At 39.2% G+C, this 24,472-nt stretch overlaps 1 protein-coding gene across 1 annotated transcript in view; it reads left to right on the forward strand.

The window, feature by feature from the left end:
* The window catches only part of cdca2 (cell division cycle associated 2), a 45,273-nt gene extending 22,347 nt beyond the window's left edge, over positions 1–22,926 (forward strand). Inside the window, exons 11-14 of the mRNA XM_059963670.1 lie at positions 7,459–7,549; positions 11,383–12,101; positions 14,158–14,350; positions 20,283–22,926. Of these exons, the coding sequence (XP_059819653.1) occupies positions 7,459–7,549; positions 11,383–12,101; positions 14,158–14,350; positions 20,283–21,721 (2,442 nt within the window). The 3' untranslated portion in view covers positions 21,722–22,926. The remainder of the gene's footprint in view (positions 1–7,458; positions 7,550–11,382; positions 12,102–14,157; positions 14,351–20,282) is intronic.
* The last annotated feature ends 1,546 nt before the right edge of the window (positions 22,927–24,472 follow it).

Below are 24,472 nucleotides of genomic sequence, written 5' to 3' on the forward strand. Positions count from 1 at the left end.
TCAGAATCAGGTTTATCGTCACTCACAAATGTAATTTTTTTTTTATTGTGGCAGCCTAAGCCTTTTGCACAGTACTGTATGTTCCCCCATGTTGTGAGCCCTGACCTACTATTCAGTTGCATAAGGTTTCTGAGCAAAGCACTTTGTTGCCTGCTTCACACTGCTCCTCTTTGTAGTTAAGCAGGAGGGCAGAGCCAGAGTGGGGCAGAGGGAGAATTGGTGGTGGCAATATACCACAGAGGTGAAGATAAGTTCTTCCTTCCATGTCATCAATCTGTCTGTCACTGAGCACACTCCTGTTTCGCCTCTAATGACAACTAGGACCTGTCTGATTTACTTACTGGCCTAAGGAAACAGGAGCTGGATCTAGTCAGATGCTGGAAAGAGCCTGGTTTGAAAGATGCTGAATGTCTGTTTTCACATCAGCAAAATCTGAGCTCAAAACATGATAAACTAATAATGCCCAGTACACACAAACTTTGTGGGCTACGTTTTTGAGATTCCATTGTAGAGGTGATTATGATCAAAGACTTAAAATAAGGAAGGCTCATTTTTCAGTGCCCCTTTGTCTAATCTTGCAATAATCATACAACAAGTAGTATGTAATTTAAAAGTGAGTAAATATCTCAACTATAGCACTTTTGTCTAATAAATCTCTAGGACTGAGTGCATTGGGTGAGTCGATTTTCTGAAGACGAGCCTGAGTCTCTTTAGCCTTGGCCTACATATCACTAATGTATGAATATAACTGAAAACCAGTTGCTTGTAGTCTTGGTTACAACATACAGTACTCCTTTTAATGCAAGAGAACATCATTAGATCTCTTGTCTGCTGGGAGAGCACATAAGACATTTTGACAAATGCCGCCCATTATCTTCTAAACCTAAAAAAGAATAGTCAAAAAAAAGTCATGAAGAATGTACCCAGAATTTCAACTGTCTCCTTGAAGGACAAAATTTCCCAGCAGCTAATTTCTTCTAATTGCATAACCATAAATATGAAGAAAATTTTAAAGTAGAATATTAGAATTATAAATGCATTTGAATTATAGATGCAAATGTTTTTTTCCCATTGGGCCATTCAAATTTAGAAGATAAAGCATTTTTCATTGTTTCATTATTAAAATAGATCTGCTATTGTTTAAGCAGTGTCATGAAAACTTTAACTTGAATTTCATTTTTTTAATGTTCAATGGCCCTAGTTGAGAGAGAGTCTCTGACCGCATCCAACTTCATTCCAGAGTTTTTACTTCCACCATTTTACCCAGAAATCTGCTGTATTTTACTTGTCAATTTACCCTCTGTTGTACTGCTTTAGATTAATTTAAAGTACTTTGATGCACTTCCTGCTCACTGGATTGAGTACTTACAATAAAGTCCAGCAAGGTCAACTTATTTATTTTATTTTATTTATCTATCTATCTCACAGAACAGGCCATTCTGGCCCTTTAAGCTACATTGTCCTGCAATGCCCTGATTTAACCTAGCCTAATCACGGGACAATTTACAATAATCAAGTAACCAATCAACTGATACGTCTTTGGACTGTGGGAGGAAACCGGAGCACCTGGAGAAAACCCACGTGGTCACGGGGAGAACATACAAACTCATTACAGGCATTGAACCCTGGTTGTCTACCGCAAAGCATTGTGCTACTGTGCCACGTGCCAGTCTGGTAAATTTATACCCTGCCAATTTAATGAGTTGAAGTTAGTTCAGTTTGCAACATAGTCCTACTCTGATGTGAATCTCATAATTTTTATCTGAACTGCTACCACAATTTCATATTACCTTACAGTTAAGTAAGCAAGATTAAATACAGTGCTTGAAATAAAAACAGAAATTGCCAGAAGCATTCACAACTCGGGCAGCAACTGTGGACAGACAAACAGCTACTGGAGACCCCTCATCTAAACTGATGAATCTTCCCACCATTTTCTGTGGTTTTTTTAATTTCAATTTCCTGCATATGCAGTTTTTGATTTTTCACTTATGATATTTGGACCATGGTATGTCCAGAACACATCAGATTATTTTTTGTTTTGTTTACAACATGTTTCAACATTCGGTTTGCTTTGCTGACTGTATTGCTGCTTAGGTGTGGTGTCCAATGCAATGCTGTCAAACACTGCTTATTTCAGTCATTTCACATCACTCACACAAAATGGTGATCGATCCACTTTTATTTGATATTTCATAGTTTTACAGCAGTCAACGCAATCTTTCACGCATTGGTCAGGACTATATTTTTCTGCTGTACTTTTACTGTTTACTGAATATTTCTAAGTGAGCTAATCAATTAAAGCCATTTATTCATTCTCGTTAGTCATCCTACAGTCCTATACTCTGGAGATGTAACAATCATTATATAGCTGGACCCAAAGCTATTTATGTATAACCATCATTATTATCCACACACAAGACCGAATTCTTGGTAACAATATAACTGGGTCAACCTTTACATGTCTTTTTGAAACGAGCCTTACCTGTTCCAATTGATTCATTGCATAATTTGGTTAAGTCCTGGGTGGTCAAAAGCATGTCTAGCAGTTTGGAAACTTTGAACTAAAGTTTGACATCGGAAGTAGAGGTAGTGTAGTGTAGCCGTAAGTGTAATCACTTTACAGAGCCAGCATTTGGGGATTGATCCTTGCTGCCGTCTGTAAGGAGTTTGTATGTTCTCCCTGTGATCATGTGCGTTTTCTTATTGAGTGCTCTGGTTTCCTCCCGTACTGCAAAGCTAGGGTTGGTGAGTTGTGGGCAGTATGTTGGTGACCCTTGAGGGCTACCCCAAACCTCGCTAATATATTTTGACACAAGCAGCACATTTCACTGTCTGTTTCATTGTTTCAGTGTATATGTGACAAATAAAGGTAATCTTTAACCTTTAAAATCTTTAAGTAATAGAAACATTTTGTCTTCATTGTAAGTCAATGGCCCAGAAATCTGAGTGTAAATAAAAATCTAATGCCATGGTATTCTGTCTAAAACAGTGATAATTTTCCAAGTTCCCACTTCTTACAATTTGTCCTTTCAAACCGTATTTGTGTCTCTCAGTGGATTTAATGTCCCCCTTTAAAGTGTTCAAGTTAGTTAATTCATTCTCTAAGTCATCTTTGTGAACCTCCTCTGGATCCTCTCCAATGCCAGCACATCTTTTAGATAACGGAACCAAAACTGCTCACAATAGTCCAAGTGTGGTCTGACCAGAGCCTTATAAAGCCTCAGCACTACATCCTTGCTTTTATATTCCATTCCTCTTGAAATGAATGCTAACATCACATTTGCCTTCCTCACCACTTTTAAGTTAACCTTTAGGAAATCCTGCTTGACGATACCCAAGTCCCTTTGCACATCTGATTTTCAAAAATATCTTTGTTTAGAAAATAGTCTATACTTTTATACCTTCTGCCAAGTGCATGACCATACACTTCCCTACACAATAATCCATCTGCCACTTATTTGCCCATTTGCCCAATCTGTCTGTCTCTACTTGTAGACTTCCTGCTTTCTCAATACTACCTGCCCCTCCATCTATCTGTATCAACTGCAACTTGGTAATTCAAACCGCAATTCAGTCATCCAAATCATTGATATATGACATGGAAAGAAGTGGTCCCAACACTGACCCCTGCGGAACGTCAGTACTTACTGGCAGCCCATCAGAAAAGGCCCCCTTTGTTCTCACTCTTTGCCTTTTGCAGGTCAGCTACACTTCAATCCACGCTGGAAAGATACCTGTTACCTTGCTAAGCAGCCTCATGAGCACCTTATCAAAGACCTTCTGAAATTCCAAGTACACAACATTCACTGACTCTTCTTTGTCTATCCTGCTTGTTATTTCCTCAGATAATTCCAACAGGGAAAATTTCCCCTGAAGGAAACTATGCTGACCTTGTCCTACTATTTCACGATGTGCCTCCAAGTACCCTGAAACTTTATCCTTAATAGTGGACTCCAACATCTTCCCAACCACTGAAGTCAAGTTAACTAACCTATAATTTCCTTTCTTCTGCTTCCCTCCCTTCTAAAAGAGCAGCCTGACATTGCAATTTTCCAATCCTCCTGAACCATTCCAGAATCTAGTGATTTTTGAAAGATCATTAATACCTCCACAGTCTCTCCAACTACCACCTTCAGAACCCTGGGGTATAGTCCATTTTATCCGGGTGACTTGCCTACATCTTCTACCTAGTAATAGCACTTCTGCCCCCTGACACTCTCTAATTTCTGGCATACTGCTAGTGTCTTCCATAATGAAGACTGACACAAGATACTGAAGTTCCTCTGCCATTTCATTGTGCCCCATCTCTCCAGCATCATTTTCCACCGGTCTGATATCCACTCTTGCTTCTCTTTTACTCTGTATATCTGGAAAAACTTTTGGTATCCTCTTTGATGTTTTTGGCTAGCTTATCTTATATTCAACCTTTTCTCTCCTTATGGTTTTTTTAGTTGCCTTCTATTGTTTTTTTAAAAGCTTTCGAATCCTCTAACTTTCCACTATTTTTTGCTATATTATATGCCCTCTCTTTTGCTTTTATGCTGTCTTTGATGCCTCTTGTCATCTTCAGTTGTGCCATCCTCCCTTTGGAATTTTTCATCATCTTTGAGTTGTAAGTTCTGAATTGCACACAGAACTTACAGCCACTGCTGTCTGCCATTATTCCTGCTAATGTCCTCTTCCAGTCAACTTTGAGCAGCTCCTCTCTCATGCCTCTGTACTTACCTTTACTCTACTGTAATAATGATATACTTGATTTTAGCTTCGACTTCTTAAACTGAAGAGTGAATTCTATCATATTTTGATCACTAACTACCTTTAAAGGGTTCATTTACCTTAAGCTCTAATCAAATCTGGTTCATGACACAACACCTCATCCAGAAATGCCTTTGCCTTAGTAGGCTCAACCACAAGCTGCTCAAAAAGGCATCTCGTAGACATTCTACAAATTTCCTCCCTTGGGATTCAGCACGAACCTGATTTTCCCAATCTCTGCATATTGAAATCCCCTGTGATGATCATAACAATGCCCTTGTTGCATTTCAGAAAATTTTCTATCTTGCATTGTAATTTGTATCCCATATCCTGACCACTGTTCAGAGGCCTGTATATAATTCCCAACAGGTCTTTCTCCCTTGCAGTTTCTTAACTACCCACAAGGATTCTAAATCTTCTGATCCTATGTCACCTCTCTCTGAGGATCTGATTTCTTTTCTTACCAGCAGAGCTTCCCCTTACCCTTTGCCCGCCTGCCTGTCTATTCTTGGATGTTAAGCTGCCAATTATGACCTTCTTTTAGCCACAACCTGGAGATGCCCACAACGTCATACTGGCCAATGTCTAACTGCATTACAAGATCATTTACCTTTATCTGTATACCGTGTGCATTCAGAATACACCTTAAGATTTTTAATCATCACCCTTTATCGATTTTTGCCCCCATGCCCCCAACTCATCCCACTCACTGCAATTTTGCCTCTCCTTCCTCACAGTCTCACTACATACATTATCTATGTACTTGGGTATCAACTGTCCTCAGTCCTACCACTCTGATTCCTGTTCCTTTGCCAAATTAGTTTAAATCCACCTCAGCAGCTCTGGCAAACCGGTCTGTGAGGATATTGCTCTGCCCCCTTAGCTTCAGGTGTACCTGTCCTTTTTTGTACAGGTCATACCTTCCCCAGAAGAGATCCCAGTGGTTCAGAGATCTAAAACCCTGCCCACTGCATCAATTCCTCAGTACACTCACTGGCTTGTGACACGGGCACCAGTCTAGAGATTACTACCTTGGAGGTCCTGCTTTTCAGTTTTCTACCCAACTTCCTATATTCTTTCTTCTGGATCTCTTCTCTTTTCTTACCTATTTTATTAGTACCAATGTGTACCATAACTTCAGGCTATTCAATCTCCCCCTTTAGAGTGCTGTGGACCTGATCTGAACTTCCATCTATGGAATCCTATCAATACTGCACTCCTCCTCTTCCCCCTTCCCTTCTGAGCCACAAGGCCAGACTCGGGGCCAGAGACCCAGTCACTACAGCACCCCCCGGTAAATCCCCTTCCCCACACTATACAAAGTGGAATACTTATTGAAGGGAAATGGCCACAGGGCTACTCTGCACCTGCTGCCCATTACCTTTCCCTTTCTTGACAAACACCAACTACCTGCCTCCTGCAACTAGGGGTTTCTACCTCCCTGTAGCTCCTATCTATCACCTCCTCTTTCTCCATATGTGCCAACGGTATTCACACTGCAGCTCCTGTTCCTTAACACTGTTTTAAGGAGTAGCACCTCAATAAATTCATGCATGTAGTTATCAGGAAGACTGGATGTCACCCAGGTTTCCCACATCTCTCACAAAGAACATAACACTAACCCTGAACCTATTCTCACCACGCTAGTTATGTACTAATAGACAAAGGAAGAGAGAAAAAAACCTTACCATAAAAAATTCTTGGAGCCTCTGCCTGTTCTGGCCCAAGCCAGGCTGCTCTAACACTGTCCACTCCAACACTGGCCGCTCCGCTTGCATCTCGCTTTTTATTTGCAGATTATGATTGCTGCCTGCCAAAAAGTCCCGACAGGCCTTGAGCTCTTTTTAAACAAAAACCGTGCCACCTCAGCCAAACGGTGACTGCTTGTGACAAAATCTGAAATAGAAATAGTGGAATGTCGGAAACAGTAGGACAGTTAGCGACTGTGGAAAGAAAAATAATATTTCATTTTAACTACCTTCATCAGAACCAAGATTACCAATAAGTTCATTTTTAGGCAGAGGGATGAGACAATGGGAATGTGGTAGAGTGAGGCCGGGGTTGTGGAGGTGATTCAACTGTTTATGGAGATGTCTGGTTGATTAATGAGGGCAGTTAGAAGAAGAGGTAGCAAAGGGATATGCAAACGCTGCAAAATACAGGTGAGTGCAAAAGGGGAATGCTCAGCAGACCAAACAGTCGTGAAATGGAAAAACTCAGTTAATATTACAGATGGGTATCTTTTTGCCAGAGCTGGATAGTTCTGATACAAATGCAAAGAGAGTGTTACCTGAAATTGTCGAATTTGATATTACCCTGATGGAATGGCTGTTCCTCGTCATGCTGGACTTCATTGGAGTAGTGTAGAAGGCCACATACAGGTCAGTGTAGGATGCGACAATAAAGTGACAGACAAACGAATGCTCAGAGTTGTCCCTGCACACTGAGCAAAAGTAATGCATTGTAAAAATATAGACGACCTTAGTTCAGGATATTATTTGCAACAGAGCTAATTTAACAGTAATTTTGGATGTGCCACTTTCAAATATTTCCGTATTGTTGTACTCTTGCGTATTGTAAAGACTTGGAAACTTTTAAGTTACTCTACATTCTAGTTTATATGATGCTAAATGTCTAGAAGTGTTTCTCAATATATTGAATCAGTAAAAAGAAATGTCGATGCAACCTTTTTTTATTTAGAGCGCTTCCACTGATGTGGCTTGCAATGGATGCAGCCCTGTGAATGACCATGGTGATAGCATATCAATTAAACTGCAAACAAAATTGGAAGGTGAGTAAAATTGTTTTAAGTCTTTTTTTATGGCTAATTGTTCTGTTGGGAGCTCAGGCACATAACTAGATTATGTGCATTTTGACAATGCCAGAGCTATTTTGTTTTCATTTTACAACCTGCCAGAGGCCTTGTGCATAAGAATAATAGTAGCATCTCAAAGCTACTTTAGAGAAGTTACAGCAAGTCTGTTTCATAGACCTGATATATAGTGCCTGATGCATTATCCATTTAAGCGAACATCTGTAAAGAGATGGTGATTCCTGTTAAACCAGTATACAGTGGATTCCAGTTAATTGGGTCATTGGTGAATCAGGACAGCCAATTATTGGGGACAACTCTTAAAGAACAAAAGCTAATTGAGAAAATAACTGGGATTCTCTTTGTTTATTTGGGGGACTATGCTCCTTAACTGGGACAGGAAGTTGTTGCCGAACAGTTTCTAACCAGCATCAGTCATGTGCACTTGTGTGGCTGTTAGACACACTATACTTGGAGCAAACAGTTTTTACATAGCAACAGTTGTGCGTGCGTTTTCAAATAGCAGTGATTTTTGTCACTGATGGTCGGTGAAAAATAAACAGTAAGACAATTCAGAACTGTTTTGCTCATCATGATTTCAAGCATTCAGGCTTGGAGATGCTGGAAACGGCTGGGAGTGAAAATGAAACTATTTCACTACAGCAAGTTAGGAACTACAAAGCATTTGAAGGTATTGACAATCGTCTTGAATGTTACAATGAAACTGAAGATTTGGAGGATACAATTGTTGAAAGCATTTTATGAAGGCTGTCCATTATCTGTACTAAGTGTCTGTGCTGATCTTGTTCATTTACAGTTAATCAAAGGAAGATGACAGTATACACCAGATGAATTCCTCTGTCAATAACTATTGGGAACTAATACACAGTTTTATAGCACTGCAAATGCATTGTCAGTGTTCTAATTTATTCTGTATTTCATTTAAGTACATAAATGGTTACTCAGTTAAATGGTAGCTTGATTTATTTTATATTTTTTAAACTATTTCCATGAAACTTTGGTTAAATGGGGCAGCTGCTTAATTGGGCCAAAATGTACTGGTCCCGAAGTATCCCAATTAACCGGAATCTGCAGTGTTTGTTGCATTCAGTTTGTAACTATAGGGAAAAATTTCTTTATGAATGAGTAACAAAATGAGGTTATCTGGAGCTAATAATATCTTGGATTCAGTTAGCCAAATTGATGTTTCTGTTCTTTGATTTTTTTATTCCATTATTTAGACCTTTCATATCTAAATCTTTAAGAATACCGTAAATTCCGGACTATAAGCCGTTACTTTTTTCCCACGCTTTGAACACTGCGGCAACACTGCGGCCTATACTACGGTGCGGCTAATGCATGTTTTTTTTTCATGCCGCCAAAAACATTTTGCCTCGTAACTGTAGACCGATAAAATTGATGAGTAGTTCACAGAGGTCCAATGAAATTGTACGATAAATCAAGCGCACTTTCACAATTAAATTATTGTAAATCAGTCATTTGTACTCACCCTCATCAACATGGAAAACACTCGAAGAAAAACATATGATGCAGCTTTTAAGTTAAAGACGATCAATCTGGCAGTTGAAGAAGGAAATCGAGCTGCTGCACATAATCTTGGCATAAATGAATCGATGTTGAGACGGTGGAGACGCCAGCATGAAGAACTGAGTCAATGCAAAAAGACGACAAAAGCTTTCAGAGGTAATCATAGCAGATGGCCCGAACTTGAAAACTTTCTTGAAGACTGGGTTAACACAGAGAGCAGGCGGCTGCGGTGTTTCCACCGTGCAGATCAGACTGAAGGCTAAAGCAATCGCCACCAAAATGAAAATCGAAGGTTTTAGAGGTGGGCCATCGTGGTGTTTTAGATTTATGAGACGAAAAGGCCTGTCCATCAGGGTACGCACGACTCTGTGTCAGCAGCTCCCTCCCGACCATGAGGAAAAGCTTGCTAACTTCCGCACATTCACTCAAACAAAGATAGCGGAGAATTCCATCGGGCCAGATGATATCATAAATATGGATGAAGTACCTTTGACGTTTGACCTGCCTCTCACTCGGACTGTTAATAAAAAAGGTGACTCGTCCATCACACTGAAAACAAGTGGCCATGAGAGAACGCATTTTACTTGTGTTCTGAGCTGCACAGCATCCGGACTAAAGCTTCCACCGATGGTGATTTTTTAAGCAGCTGACAATGAAAGTTCAGTGAAAGCTGCCATCAAGAGTACAAACTCAATTCCAGCTGTGATTCCTGGGGGCACCACGAAGTATTTGCAGCCACTGGACATCAGCGTGAACCGGGCATTTAAAGTGGCACTGCGCGTTGAGTGGGAGGCTTGGATGACGAGTGGCAAGAAATCCTTTACCAAAACAGGACGCATGCGAAGAGCATCTTTAACTCAAGTCTGCCAGTGGATCCTAAATGCGTGGAGCCGTGTCACAACATCCACCATCACCAGCGGGTTTCAAAAGGCTGGACTGCTGCGTGATGAAGAGGACCGCGTGCGCTCAAGTGAGAGCGACAATGAAGAGACTGAAGTGAGTGACGAGATCCTGAGGTTTTATTCAATTCGGACACTGAAGAAGAGGACTTTGATGGTTTTAGTGCGCAGGAGGAAGATGAAGAAGGCAATCAATAACTTTTCCTGGTAGGCTGCAGTATATATATTTTTTTTACCAGTCGTTAGGAGATATTGGAATGTTGTTCGTGCACTGTTCAGTAAAAAAGTATACGCAACGTAATTTGTGTGTTACCGATATGTATGTATATTTAAAAGTAGCTGTGTTACAGGCACTGTTCGAAGAAAAGCATTTGCAATATATATTTGTTTATGTTACCATACGGATTTAATTAAAAGTTTAAAAAATCCTCACGTGTAATATCTTTCTGTGTAAATATCTCATATTACAACGTGGGACACCTGCGGCTTAAAATCCGGTGCGGCTTGTACAAGTACAAAATTGATTTTCTTTCTAAAATTAGAGCGTGCGGCTTTTAATCAGGTGCACTCTGTAGTCCGGAATCTACGGTAATTTCTGTGAGCAATTAAACACAGATTTTAAATATTGAGACTTCTCATAGTTGGTGGGACAAAATCAAAAATTGGGTCCAGTCTGATACTGCGCATCTTTCTGTAGTCAGTGTACAAACCAGACTGGCTGAGGAAAATTAAATTTTCATGGGGTGATTGAAGGTGCTGAAGAAATCCTGGGGACATTAAGTAGATCAATTCAGGCCATTTTAGTAGAGGTGATTGTAAGAAGAATCCCATAGGATGGTTAGTAAATTGTAAAATTTTAATTTTCTAGCACTCTGCATTAAGAAAAAAATGTTAGAAACTGAAATTGTACCATACTATGATTCATTTGTAATCAGTTTAGCATTTAAATAATTAACTCTTTGGCTCCTCTGTTGATCAGTTGGCATGGTGGATTAAACCATTTTGCTGTTGTAGGTTGGGACTCTCAGCCAGGCCAGTCGTTGAGTTGCCTACTTAATTTCAGAATCTAGACTAGCAGGAGGGGAAATTTGAGTTTGTAATTCTTTGTGCTAGTGATCTCTGTTATAAAGAGAATTAAGGGGAGATTGTAAAGCTGGTCTATGATGTGTTACAAGTTGAAAATGGTTACAAACACACTTACCTATATTCATGAATTAGCAATGGTTACTTGAATTCTTCTGGAAATTCTACTAATTGTTGTGGGAATTTTTTTTTCAAGAATATCCAAAAAAGCATCAAGAAGAAGGCAGAAACATGTTGTACAAATATATGTCAATTAAAATTTTACTTTACTTTTTGAAATAGATGACATAGAAATTAGTGCTACTGGAACACAGAATGATGATGAAGACAGATGCTGCCCAATAGCCATCGATTTTGAAATCGAATCTCCACGATCAGAATGTAACGTTGGACCAGATAATCTGAAGAGCTGTGATAAAAGCGATGAATATCTTTGTGAGGTTTTGGAAATGAAAATTCAAGAAATGAATGAAATTGCACCACTTGCAATCAGTCCTTCTGGGTGCCCTGAGGAAGGGAGTAATACTGCGAAGGGCAGAAATCTTATCAAAAAGAAAGATGATTGTATTAGAAAGAAATTGTTGAAAATAAAACCAGAGCCTGATAAAAAAATTACAACAGTGAATAAGCTGAAAATTTCTGAAATAGAAAGAGAATCAGAAATTGAATCTGACATGGACCATATACCCAGTGAAGTATCAAAATCAGGCGATGGATTCCTTGATCAAAACAACACTGATCTCTCCATCAATGATGTACAAACCAATTCTACAGGAGAGACATGCTCCAAAATACACAACCTTTCTGAACAGACAGCTGAAAATGAAGACAAAAAAGTATGCAGTGAAGCACTTGATGCTGACGTAAGCGCTAACCCAACCATAAAGCCAAAGGAAAAGGTAAAAACTAAAAAGATAGAACAAGAATCCAAGAAAGAAGAACCCCGCAGATCTACTAGGATCAAGAACAGTGCAAATAATATTTCAAAGGGCTCAACCACAGTAAGAAAACTTGTACTTGGAATATTTTAATCAATTGCACTGTATTTAAAATAATTTTAGTTTCATTGATATTAGGTGTTTTGGCTTGGAGATAAATTGGATTTTATTCATCTAATGTAAAACGGTATCCTCTATAATTGGTGTAAATTCTGAAAAGCAGTAAAAAAAAAAAAATTCTAACACTGATTTGGAAGCCATTTTAATATAAAAGACTATTCCAGGGTGTGATTTTGAGATTTCTCATCATGATGGCCATAACTTCAAGACCGCACCCTGCTTCTCTACAACCATTTGACCTTTGAGAAGCAATAGAAAACGAGGAACAAAAAGAGCATGAAGGTTAAAGCAAAAGTATACCTGTTCCTATTCTGACTCATGCCTGATTTTCTACTTCTCCCCATTTTCCTGTACTAATCCCGTATCCCTTGAATCTCCTCGTATCCAAAAATCTGTCAAAGTGTACTTGGGTTATCTAGGATACCAAAAAAACCCCATAAATTCTGAGTCTGCTTCCTCTTGGAAAGTAGGTCCCTTGGCTCCTCAAGCCTCCTCTATTGTTCAATAAGATAATGGCTGATCTGATTATAACCTGCATTCCAATCTACTTACAGTAACCTTTCACTTCATTGCTCATTTGGTATTTACCTCTGCCTTAAAAATATTCATAGACTCTGCTTCTGCTCATTTCAAGAAGAGCTCCAAAGCTTCATGAGTCTGAGAATACTTTCACCTTATTTGTCAATAATGTGCAACTTTTATTTTTAAATCAAGATTCTCCCACAAGACAAAGCATCTTGTATAGTTCAAAGGTCCCTTCTTACTTTTCTAAATCCTAGCAGATACAAGCCTAGCTTGTCCAAACTTTCCTCATATTCCAAGTATTAGCCTCGAAAACCTCTCCTCAACTGATTCCAGTGCATTAATATCTTTCCAGAATAAAAAGTCCAATACTGAACACGGTACTGCATGAGTGAACTCACCACTGCCCTATAATAACTGAGGCATAACTTACCCCATTTTTGAATTTACGTTTCCCAAGCAATAAACAATAAACATTATTTTACCTTTCCTAATTACTTGCAATAATGTCACACTAGCCTTTTGTGAATCATGCAGTAGGACACCCAGATCCCTCTGCATCTTGGGAATCTGAAAGGAGCAATTTTCCAATACCTCTTTTATATTATGTTTGCTGATCTTTGCCTGCACACTTTATATCTATATCCCTTATGACCTAATTACCTGCCTTCACAATCTACTTTTCTACTTGTCTTTGTTTTATCAGCAAATTTAACAACCGTACCTTTGGTGCTTTCATCTAAATCATTTATGTAATTGTAAAAAGTTGTGACTGCTGTACTGATCCCTATGGTATACCATTTGTTGGATCTTGCTAACCAGAAAACACCTATTTATATCTACAGTGTCCTGTTATCTAGCCTTCTAGCTATATCAAAATATTACCACCTAAGTGATTGCTTAATTTCCTTATTAGCTTTAAGGAAGGAATTCAGCATAACCTATGCTAATCAGTAGCACACTCCAGAGCCAATACTGTCCTCATCCAGTTTGGGTAGATGGCTGTTACATCCAAAATGGGAATGAAGAATGAAAGGGTGTGATCAGAGCTATCAAAGCCAAGTAAAAGAGAGGCAAGTGATGATGGTGTGGTTGAGGGATGGACTAGAGCAGGGTTTCCCAGCCTTTTGTTTTATGCCATGGACCAACACCATTAAGCAAGGGGTCTGGGCAAAGGGCAAGAGCCCAAGTTAAACCTTCCAGGCTGTAGTGATCTCTCTATTAATGTTCTGCTCATTCAGTGCTATTACATACAGTCCAAAAGACATACCGTCACGCAGCTAAGTGGTCCTAGGTTGTACTCTGAGTCAAGCTTAATATTGAGCATTATTGGTTAAGATGTAATTTTCCCTTTCTTGCATCGTCAATGTAAATAAATCTAGTAATGTTAATAAAAAAACTTGGTACGATGATAAATCATATTGTATATTAAACGATAAATAAGGGAACAAATGATAACGGCTAAAATGTTTTATAGGCGACTAAAGAGAAATATAGACAGAAGTTCAAGAAGGACCTATATGGAAAACGTGAATATGCTTCGAAGAAACCTTTACTGAGCCCAATTGCAGAAATTTTGGATATCTGGTCTGAATCAGCAGATCTATCTGATAGTGATGAAATGTCAACATGTGAACCTTCAAGGAGAACCAGTCTGGTTTATCTTGAAGGTAAGTAACCTTTTATATCTGGGTATAAACTAATTTTATGAAGCTGATGTAGGTTTTTCTCACTTGCAAGAGAAGAAGCAAACTAAAGAGAATTGGTCAAAAGAGAAGGTGCAATGGTAGGAGGTTGTATATGTTAGAGTATTATTCTCATACATAATTTCTAAAAGTTCTTTGTTCTGGTGTGGTGATTCTCCATATTTCTAATTGGATTTATCTTTCGACTGAATTAATCAAGAGTCACTTATTAAAGTATTTGCCAGAAAGGCCAGCATCAGAATCAGGTTTATTATCACTGGCATATGTCATACAATTTGTTGTTTTCTGGTAGCAGAACAGTGTAAGACATAAAAACACTAAGTTACAGATAAATAGTACTGTAGATGAATAATCAAGTATTGTTCATGGATTCATTGACCATTCAGAAATCTGATGACAGATGGGAAGAAGCTGTAATTAAACTATTGAATATGAGCCTTCAGGTTCCTTTACCTCTTCCCTACTGGCAGTAGTGAGAAGAGGGAACATTCTAGATGGTGAAGATCCCATGGGTGCCATTTTCTTGAGGGACTGCCACTTGAAGATGTTCTTGATGGTGGGTGAGTTGTGCCTGTGATCAAGCTGGCTGAGTCTACAACCCTCTACGCATTGGAGCCTTTATAGGGCATGATTCAACCAGGCAGAATGCTCCCCACTGTACATTTACAGAAATTTGCAAGAGACTTTGGTGACATGTCAAATCTCCTTAAACTCTTAATGCAGTATAGCCACTCCATGACTTCTTCGTGATTGCATGAATGTGTTTGGACCAAGGATAGGACCTCTGAGATGTTGACGCTAGAAACTTGAAGCTGCTCACCCTTTCATCAATGACTGGTGTATGCCCTCCCAACTTTCCTTTCCTGAACTCCACAATCAGTTCCTTGGGCTCACAGACATTGAGGGAAATGTTATTGTGACACCACTCAGCTGTTAATCTTTCTTGCTCCTGTACACTTTGTCCTCACCATCTAGGATTCTGCCAACAATAGTGATGTCATCAGTGAATTTATTGACGCCATTTGAGTTGGGCTTAGCTGTGCAGTTATAAATGTCGAGGGAATGGAGCTGTGGGCTAAACGTGTCTATTGATTGTCAGCAAAGAGGAGATATCATTATTGATCTTCACTGACTCCTGATGAGGAAGTCAAGGGATCCAGTTGCAGAGGGAGGCACAGTGTTCCAGGTTTTGAAGCTTGTTGATTAGCACTGAGGGGGTGATGGTGTTGAACGCCAAGCTGCAATCGATTGAGAGCCGCCTGATGTATGTATTGCTGATATCCAGATACTCCAAGGCCAAGTGGAGAGCCAGTGAGATAGTGTCCACTGTAGATCTTGGCAGTAGCCAAGTAACTGTCGGTCATGCTGTTACTCAGGCAGAAGTTAACTTCGACCATAACTGATCTCTCAAAGACTTCACCACAATAGATGTGAGTGTTGTCAGGTGATAGTCATTAAAGAAGCCTACCATACTCTTCCTGGGCATTGGTATGATTGATGCCCTTTTGAAGCAGGTGAGAACATTTGACAGCCACAGTGACAAACTAAATATGTCCTTGAACACTCCAGCCAGTTGGTTGGCACAGGTTTTCAGTACCTTGCTAGTTACACCATCGGGACCTGATGCCTTGCGAAGATTCACCCTCTTGATAGATGTTCTGACATCGGCCTCTTCTGAAGCAGTAATCACAGGGTCACCAGATGCTGCGAGGATTCACATAGGTGTACTTTCATTCTCCCTTTCAAAGCATGCATAAAAGGCATTGAGCTCACTGGGGAGTGAACCATCACAGCCATTTATGCTGTTAGATTTCAAATTATAGGAAGTAATGGCTTGCAAACCCTGCCACAGCTGTCGTGCATTTGATTGTATCTCTAACTTCTCATGGAATTGCCTTTTTGCTCTCACGATGGCCTTCTGTAGGTCATACCTCAACATTTTGTAGGGTTCTGGATCGCTAATTCTTGAATATCACAGAACTGTGAATCTCCTGATTCATCTAGTGCTTCTGGTTTGGGTCTGTTCTTGGAGATGCACATTTATCCATGTAGGTCTTGATGAAATCAGTGACAACTCTCATTCAGATCCAAAGCTGAGTCCTTGAATGTGGTCCAGTCCACTGATTCATAACAATCCTGTACATACTCTTCTGCCTCCCTTGACCGTACCTTTGTGGTCCTCACTTCTGGTGCTGCGGTCCTCAGCCTCTGCCTGTACGATGGGAATGGAAGTGTGGGCCTGGGATGGCATGGTAGGCATTCATGATGGTAGTGTGACAGTAGTCAAGTGTGTTAGCTCCTCTGGCTCTACTAGTGACATGGTGGTGGTAGTTTGTTAGAGACTTCTTCAGGCAGGTCTGATTGAAATCCCCAGCAGTAATCAGGTAGGTATCGGGGTAAGCTGTCTTGTGACTGTTGATCACAGTGCTCAGCTCCTCCAGTGCCAGCTTGATGTTTACTAATGGTGGAATGTAAACTGCAATCAGGATGATAGAGAATTCCTTGGCGGTTATAATGGACAACACTTGACTGCCAGATACTCAAGGTCAAGGAAGCAAGACTGGGACAGAAGCACTAGGCCTCTGCTCCACAATAAGTTAATCCTAAAGCAAAAATCGCCATCTCTGCCTTTACTCGATGCTGCTGTCCAGTCATGTGCCAGCCATGTGTCTGTAGTACTGGGGTGGGCCGTGCCTTTGTGAAACAAAGTACACAACAGTCCCTAATGGTATTGTAATCTAAATTGTTTTCCAGACACTGTACATTAGCCAAGAGGATAGTAGGGAGAGGCATGGGGCCTTTAGGGACCCCTGCATTTCAGTTTTTGGGCGCCAATGCTTTTTTGCTGGTGGGTGAGGGGAGAGATGGGGGTGGGGGGGAGGCTTTGGGATTCTAGTGTTTAACTGTCATTCATTCTTTGGGCACTCCTGTTTTCGTGGATGTTTGTGAAGAAAAAGAAATTCAGCTTGTATATCGTATACATTTCTCTGACATTAAATGTACCTATTGATTTTATGTGGCCTTTCTAGAGTCATAGAAAAGTATAGCACAGAAATAGGCCACTTGGCCAATCTAGTCTGTGTTGATCCATTTAAACTGACTACTCCCATCAAACTGCAGCGGGACCATAGCCATCCATACTCTCCATCCATGGACCTATCCAAACTTCTCAAACTTTGAAATCGAACTCGCATGCATAACTTGTGCTAGCAGCTCGTTGCATGCTGTCACAATCCTCTGAGTGAGGAAGTTTCCCCTTAAACTGTGCACCTTTCACCCTTGACCCATGACCTCTGGTTGTAGTCCCACCCAACCTCAGTGGAAAAAACCTGCTTACATTTATCCTATCTATATTCATAATTTCATATACCTCTATCAAATCTTCTCTCAATCTTCTACATTCTAAGGAATAAAGTCTTAACCTATTCAACCTTTCCTTATTACTCACAACCTCCAGACCCGGCGAAATCCTTGTAAATTTTCTCTACTCTTTCAACTGGTGATAAATTTGTACCGTTAATTGCTATACAGATTCCTGGACAATTCATACTCCATACTACTTTCTATTTAAATCCCTGTTGTTTTTAATGGGTGCATTTTCTGTATTTGAAATCCTGAAATAAGGCTGAAAGTCCTTATTTCAAGCTATTTGCCTTTACCACTTTAATATAATATGGTTGGTGGGGGGAAAAAAAACCTTCAGGTAATTTGTCATTGTCATCATGCTGTTATAAGCCAGAAAAAATTCTCTTATAATTTGGCTGCTTGAAGAACTTAACTATTGTCAAATTACAATTGCATGACCTGAAGTCCATTTGTTACTTGCCATCTCTCCTGTGGCTTTTGTGCGTGTCTGTTATTTTGGCCAACTTTGAGCTGAGTGTTTTCGCTGGAAGCAGCAAATTAGTGTCATAATATTTTCTTTTCCTCTCTATTTGCAGCCCACAGCTTTGAATTGTTTAGGAGAATGTGATGATGCAATCTGTATTTTATTAACATTGCATGAATACACTTTGCTAATTAAATGATACAGGATGTCCCTCAAAATTCAGGATTCTACCTGACATAAATTTTTACACTCGCTTAGTTGGTATAGCCCGTAAAGCTATCAACATAATGTCTTGATACTCAATTTACTGAGCTAGTTGATTTCAGTTGGGTTGATATGTGAGGTGCTGACGTGAAGTTCAGGTCGGCTGGACTCTGTGCTGAGTGGTGCTGGGTTTGAATTTGACCGGCTCCTTGCACACTTACCATCTGTGCTGGGTTGAGTGTTTAGCTAGCAACTCAGCCTCGTTTAAAAAAAAAACAGACAAAATGCTAAAGAAATGGCAAAATTGTCACTCAATGCACCACAAGGTGAAGAGAGGAATTCCATTCCGAAGTGCAGTCCATTGGTTTGGTTGTATATTCAGATAATGGCTACACTTAAGTAAAGTTTATAGGAAGTGTTATGTGGTAAATATATCACTTTAGAAAATATTAATGATTTTGAACAGGATTCCAGAATTTGTTTTAGCTTTGTTTCTATTGGCTTAAGTGTAGTATGTTGCTTTAGAACATTAAAAGCACTCTGAATGTAATTTCTTGTTGACTTAATGATCTATAAGCAGTGTAGGAAATATAAATATACATGGGTATTAGAAATGATCACTGTTTATGCTAAATTTCTTGAAGTCTTATTTCAGTCAGATATAATTTTAAGACAATACCATTTCAACCATTGTCACTCAATAACAAGCTAGAAAAGCTGATAATCAAAATAGCCTTGTCCTCTGGCTCTCCTTACAACTTCCCACCCTCAACACCACAAACGAGACCCTTAATGTTGCAAATATGGATCATCTTAAACCAAAATGAATGCATAAAGCAGAGTTGTGTGATAGTGTCACCCTTTATAATTGAGCTTTTTTTTTGCAATAACTATATCAATATATCCATTGGCAGTTTTCAATATTTTTTGGCAATGAGATGCATTCTACTGTAGTCTAACACTAGTACCTTTGTCCCTGTTCATCTCTATGTCCCACTATCTCCTATTCTCATTGCTACCATCCAGAAAGGAGGTACAGGAGCCTGAAGGCATGCACTTAGTGATTCAGGAGTGCCTTCTTCACCGCTGCTATCTGATATATGAATGGACATTGAACCCATGAACAATACCTCGCTTTTTTTGTACTACTTACTTAATTTAACTATTTAATATATACCCAAAAAGTTGGAGGAAGTCAGCAGGTCAGGCGGCATCTGTAGAACAGAACAAATAGTTGACGTTTTAAGCTGATGCTGCCTGACAGATATGTATATAAGTATATACTTACTGTTATTCAGAGTTGTTGGCGTTTGGCCTGGTGGATCAGGCATCAGACTAGTAACCTGAAGGTCTCTGGTTCGAGCCTCAGCTGAGGCAGTGTGTTTCTATCCTTGAGCAAGGCACTTAACGACACATTGCTCTGCGACGACACCGGTGCCAAGCTGTATGGGTTCTAGTGCCCTTCCCTTGGACAACATCGGTGGCGTGGAGAGGGGAAGGCTTGCAGTCCCATACAACCCTGCCCAGGCCTGCACCCTGGAAAAACCTTCCAAGTCGCAAATCCATGGTCTCACAAGACTAATGGATGCCTATTACTATATTCAGAGTTATTAAAATTATTATTAATTGTATTATGCTGGTGCAGAAAAAAAAACAAATTTCATGGCATATGCTGGTGATATCAAAGCTTATTCTGGTTCTGACTTCAAATACCTGAATATTTTTTTCTGTTTTTAGTGTATCACCTATTCAATCAGCTGAGGCCAAAAGCTGGAAAAATGCTAAATAATTGAGCTTTACTTTTTTCTGTCACCATTCGACGATTCCAAGACATTCCTAACTGTTTTGTTTCATACTAAACAGGTATTGATGTCGGAAGAAAAAATAGTCGGTGCATGACCACACCTGAGTGTATTACTGATAGATGTGCTCCTGCTTCTCTTACCGAGTTAGTTGGGCAAAGAGCACGGGGACGCGGAAGACCAAGGAAGAGACCAGTGCACTGCATCGAGGAGGAACAGAATAATCAGTCAGATTCTGAAAGTAAAACTCTGAAAGGGAACACTGGAGTTTGTCGGTTTGTGCCCAAGAAATCAAACCAGTCTAATTATAGTCTCAAAAGTGGCAGTGGTCCATCACCCTCTCTGTGCGAAGGTAAAAAAGACATTGCGTTTGAAGTAAAAGAACTGAAAATTTCAAGGGTTGATAATGTCACCAAAGATAGGAAACCCACAAATGCAAGAAGGAAATCTTCAATAAAGATTAAAAACAAATATTTCTCCAAAGAACCTTCTCCGGAGACTTGTCGGCAGGGAATGGCATGCGTGCAAAATCTATCTGCAGGACAGTGTGTAACGGAAGCTGGACTTGAAGAATATTCTGAACAAGTTCATGCTGATGATTACAATGGAGTAGGTTCTTTACTGGAATCTGGATCAAACATTCTTGAAGATTTCAATGTTCACCAGCTAACTGACCCAAGTGAAACACAGGAATTGACTCCTGTCAGTGCATCTACTACACCTGAAAAGTCTCAAGTAACCATAAGTGAACCAGTGGCAAATGGTATAACTGTTCTTGAGGAAAAGGACCTCTGTATTTTCCTTCCAGATGCTCAAGAGGTATTTCTAAGTAGACCCAGCCACAGGCGAAGCAAGTTATTCAGTGCAGCAGATCTGCCATGTATGACGGAATCAGAACAGGCCCTAGAGGGTAAAGGACATTGTGTCATTGATACAGGAGATAAATATGAAGACAAAGGCCAGAACCTCTCTGGAAGAGTAGAGGGAGATTCTTGTAACATGATTCCTGAATCTACTTACCCCAATCAACAAATGTTCACTGATGGGGTAGGTGAATACCACAAAACGACTAATTGTGAACCTCTGTTTTTCAGTTTTGACCTTTGTTTGGAGCAGAAAGACTCTAATATTTTTGAAGCAGCCAAACAGTTTGAAACCGGCATAAAATGTTCTGATGGTTTCCTTCAAAATGCAAAACCTGTAAAGAAGAAGGTGAGGCGTAGTGCCCGACTTTCTGGCTGCATGAATAAAGAAGGACTGACTTGGGTAGATGTACAAAGTCCTGGACACTTGCAGGAAAGAAACGGGACTGCTGGATTGAGCAGAAGATCATTGGGGCTCATTGAATCAGAGAGTAAATTGCCGAGTGCAGAAGATGTTGCGAGCAAAACTGCATCCCAGGCAAGTATAAGGATACTCTATCGAAGATCACTGTCCTGTAACAGAGAGAAAGTACTTAAGTTGGAAGAACCTCGCCCGAAGAGCATTATATTGGACTGAAGTTATTTTAAAGAACAGTGCAGGTATTTTAGTTTACCTGAACAAAATAGTTCTTTTACTAGGCCATTATGATAAATATGTGAAATGTTTATATTGTGTCCATATATACTTGAAAAATGCCCAGCAATATAGTTTTATATATATGATATATATATATATGTCATGTCTAAAGCCAGTATTGCTGTTTCTACGAAGTATGAATAGCCATATGTGTGTGAAATACAGTGAGTTTATTTAAGGGGCGAAATCTGAACTGTGCACGAAGGTGCAGGTTACCTTAAACTGCTCTTCCACAACTGAATACAGTTTCACTTGGCCACATCCCATGTGAAAATCAATTAACCAGCAGGAAAGTAATAATCTTAAAATTGCCTAAGCAATGTAATTCTATGATTGTGCTGGCAAATTAAAACATATAAATTAAATTTTTTGGAGTTCTTCACGAACAGTGCAATAAATGGGAGTTACGTGCTTGAAGCATGTCTGAATCGTGTACGTTAGTTTTCCCATTGGTTGCTTAATGTGTGAAGCTAACTTATATGGTGGCAGGTCAAGTTGAAAAGTGAAATACAAATTCGTTACTTGTTCAAACTTAAAGTGGAATTTTAAACCGTCGGCGTGGGCCTTTTCTCTATTGGCTCCTGTTATGACCGAGGTCATCTTTAATAGTGGCGTCTCTAGAATAACTGAGATCAGCTAATGACAAGGAGCAGAAATTAAATCAGATATGCTATGTTCTCTATAGCCGAAGGAAAAGCCTTGATTTTGGGCGTGAAGGCCTTTGGGGAGTTGTTAATTTGAATTAACCATCTAATGTTATTATCCAACTTATTTTGATCCAAATGCAATTCTTTGGCTCTTTAAGAAATTGAAATAGTGAGATAATTATGTGTAGCAGGAATATCCTGATGACAATTTAAAAAAGATGTATCAAAATGAGACAACTGGAAGTGATAAGTCCGCTTAGGATATTTATAAAAGTTCTTTACATATTCTTTGCCAATTTAAAAAATATAAAAGTTGCTGAATTATAACACTGGTAGGTGGACACCTATGTATTGAAATTTGAAGATTTTATTTGTTTGGCTCTATTGTACACCAATTTTGGGATGCATCTTTTGTTGTAGAAGCTGATAAAAAAATATTATTTGTATTTTTATGTGAACCACTTTTGCTTACTCTTATTTTCATTTGAAGAAAAATCAGTTGTTGAGATAATTCAAATAAATAGGCATAAAAGATGAATTTACTGACCTCAATGTTCTACTACACAACAGTATTGAAATAGCACTAAAGTTTTCTGATTAATGTGTGAAGGAGATGAGCTTTTTGCACACATATCAAATCTGTTCTGCAGATCTGTGGTGCTTGGATGATTTCAGGTCCTCTCTTGAGCTGGTCCAAATTTGTAACTCCATTATCATTCATGTGGCATGAAGCAGAGGAGTCTCTTTCGGCCCCACAAGATAATTTGAGTGTTTCACAGGGTGCTGATCCATAATTGGAGGTGGAAAGATTGGACTAACAAGACCAGTGAAACAAGAAAAAAAACACAAGATTCTCTTGGTTGGTAAAACTTGAGTTGGGGCAGAGAGTTTCAGGTTCAATCTCCACACTGAAATTTGAACACAAAATCTCGAAGTTCAAAGTAGGTCTCCCTACAGAACAAGAAACCCAAAATAACCCATTTTTAAAAAAAAAGACTGACAAGCACCTAATGTGCTGAGAGAGAGTGCACAATTCTTCATCTAATTCCTTTGTAACTGAGTAATTTGAGGTGAGTGTTTTTAAAAAGTAGTTTTCATAGAAGAATGCAATTATTCTAAACTCAGCACGCACCATCAAAAACTGATTGTGGTCTCATTACTCTTGTATGCCTCTGAGATAATGATAATTACAAAGGAACTATCTGCAGAACAGAAACTGCTACTCAGCCCAACAGGCCCCTCAAGCTTCCACCAGTTCAAAGTTCAAAGTAAATTTGTCATTGAAGTATGCATATGTCACTATGTACATATTTCATACTACTCTGAGATTCATTTTCTTCCAGGCAATTGCAGCAAAACAAAGAAATATAATAGAATGAATGAAAAACTACACACACAAACAAAAACTGACAAACAACCAATGTGCAAAATAAGACAAACTGCAAATGCCAAATATACAAATAATAATACACAAATAATGCTGAGCATGAGATGTAGAATCCTTGAAAGTAACGTCCATAGATTCCTGTGTAAACCCTTCAATGTATCTGATTGCTAATTCTCAGATAGTTATCTAGTTCTCCAGTATATTTTCATTATTCCTTGTAACAACTTGTCTTGATAACTACACTGGATTTATTATTGTTAATATTATCATTAGTATTATTATAGAAATTATTATTAAATTTATTAGTTACTACTTGTGTCTTGACTGAAAGATCAGGTGATACAGAATGCAATTGTACTTCTCATCCACACCATGCCTGTACTTTTAACTGCTACCACAAGATGGCAGCATTATACCAGGCCATACGTTAAATATTGGTTTACATAAACTCCAAAAACAAAAGAACTTTGTTGGGTATTTGGTATTACAATAGTATCAAAGTGTACAGGGTGTGATATTCTGATTCTGAACCTGACTTGGGTAAAAGTAGTGTCAATTTTATTTCTTGTTTCCTGGGGAAAGTTTTAAGATAAATCTGGGACTCCTACAGTTCAGAGCAAGGGTAAATATGAACTTGTATTGAAATTTCTGATTTTA

This window comes from Hypanus sabinus, chromosome 1 (assembly GCF_030144855.1).
Source record: "Hypanus sabinus isolate sHypSab1 chromosome 1, sHypSab1.hap1, whole genome shotgun sequence".
Lineage (NCBI taxonomy): Eukaryota > Metazoa > Chordata > Chondrichthyes > Myliobatiformes > Dasyatidae > Hypanus > Hypanus sabinus.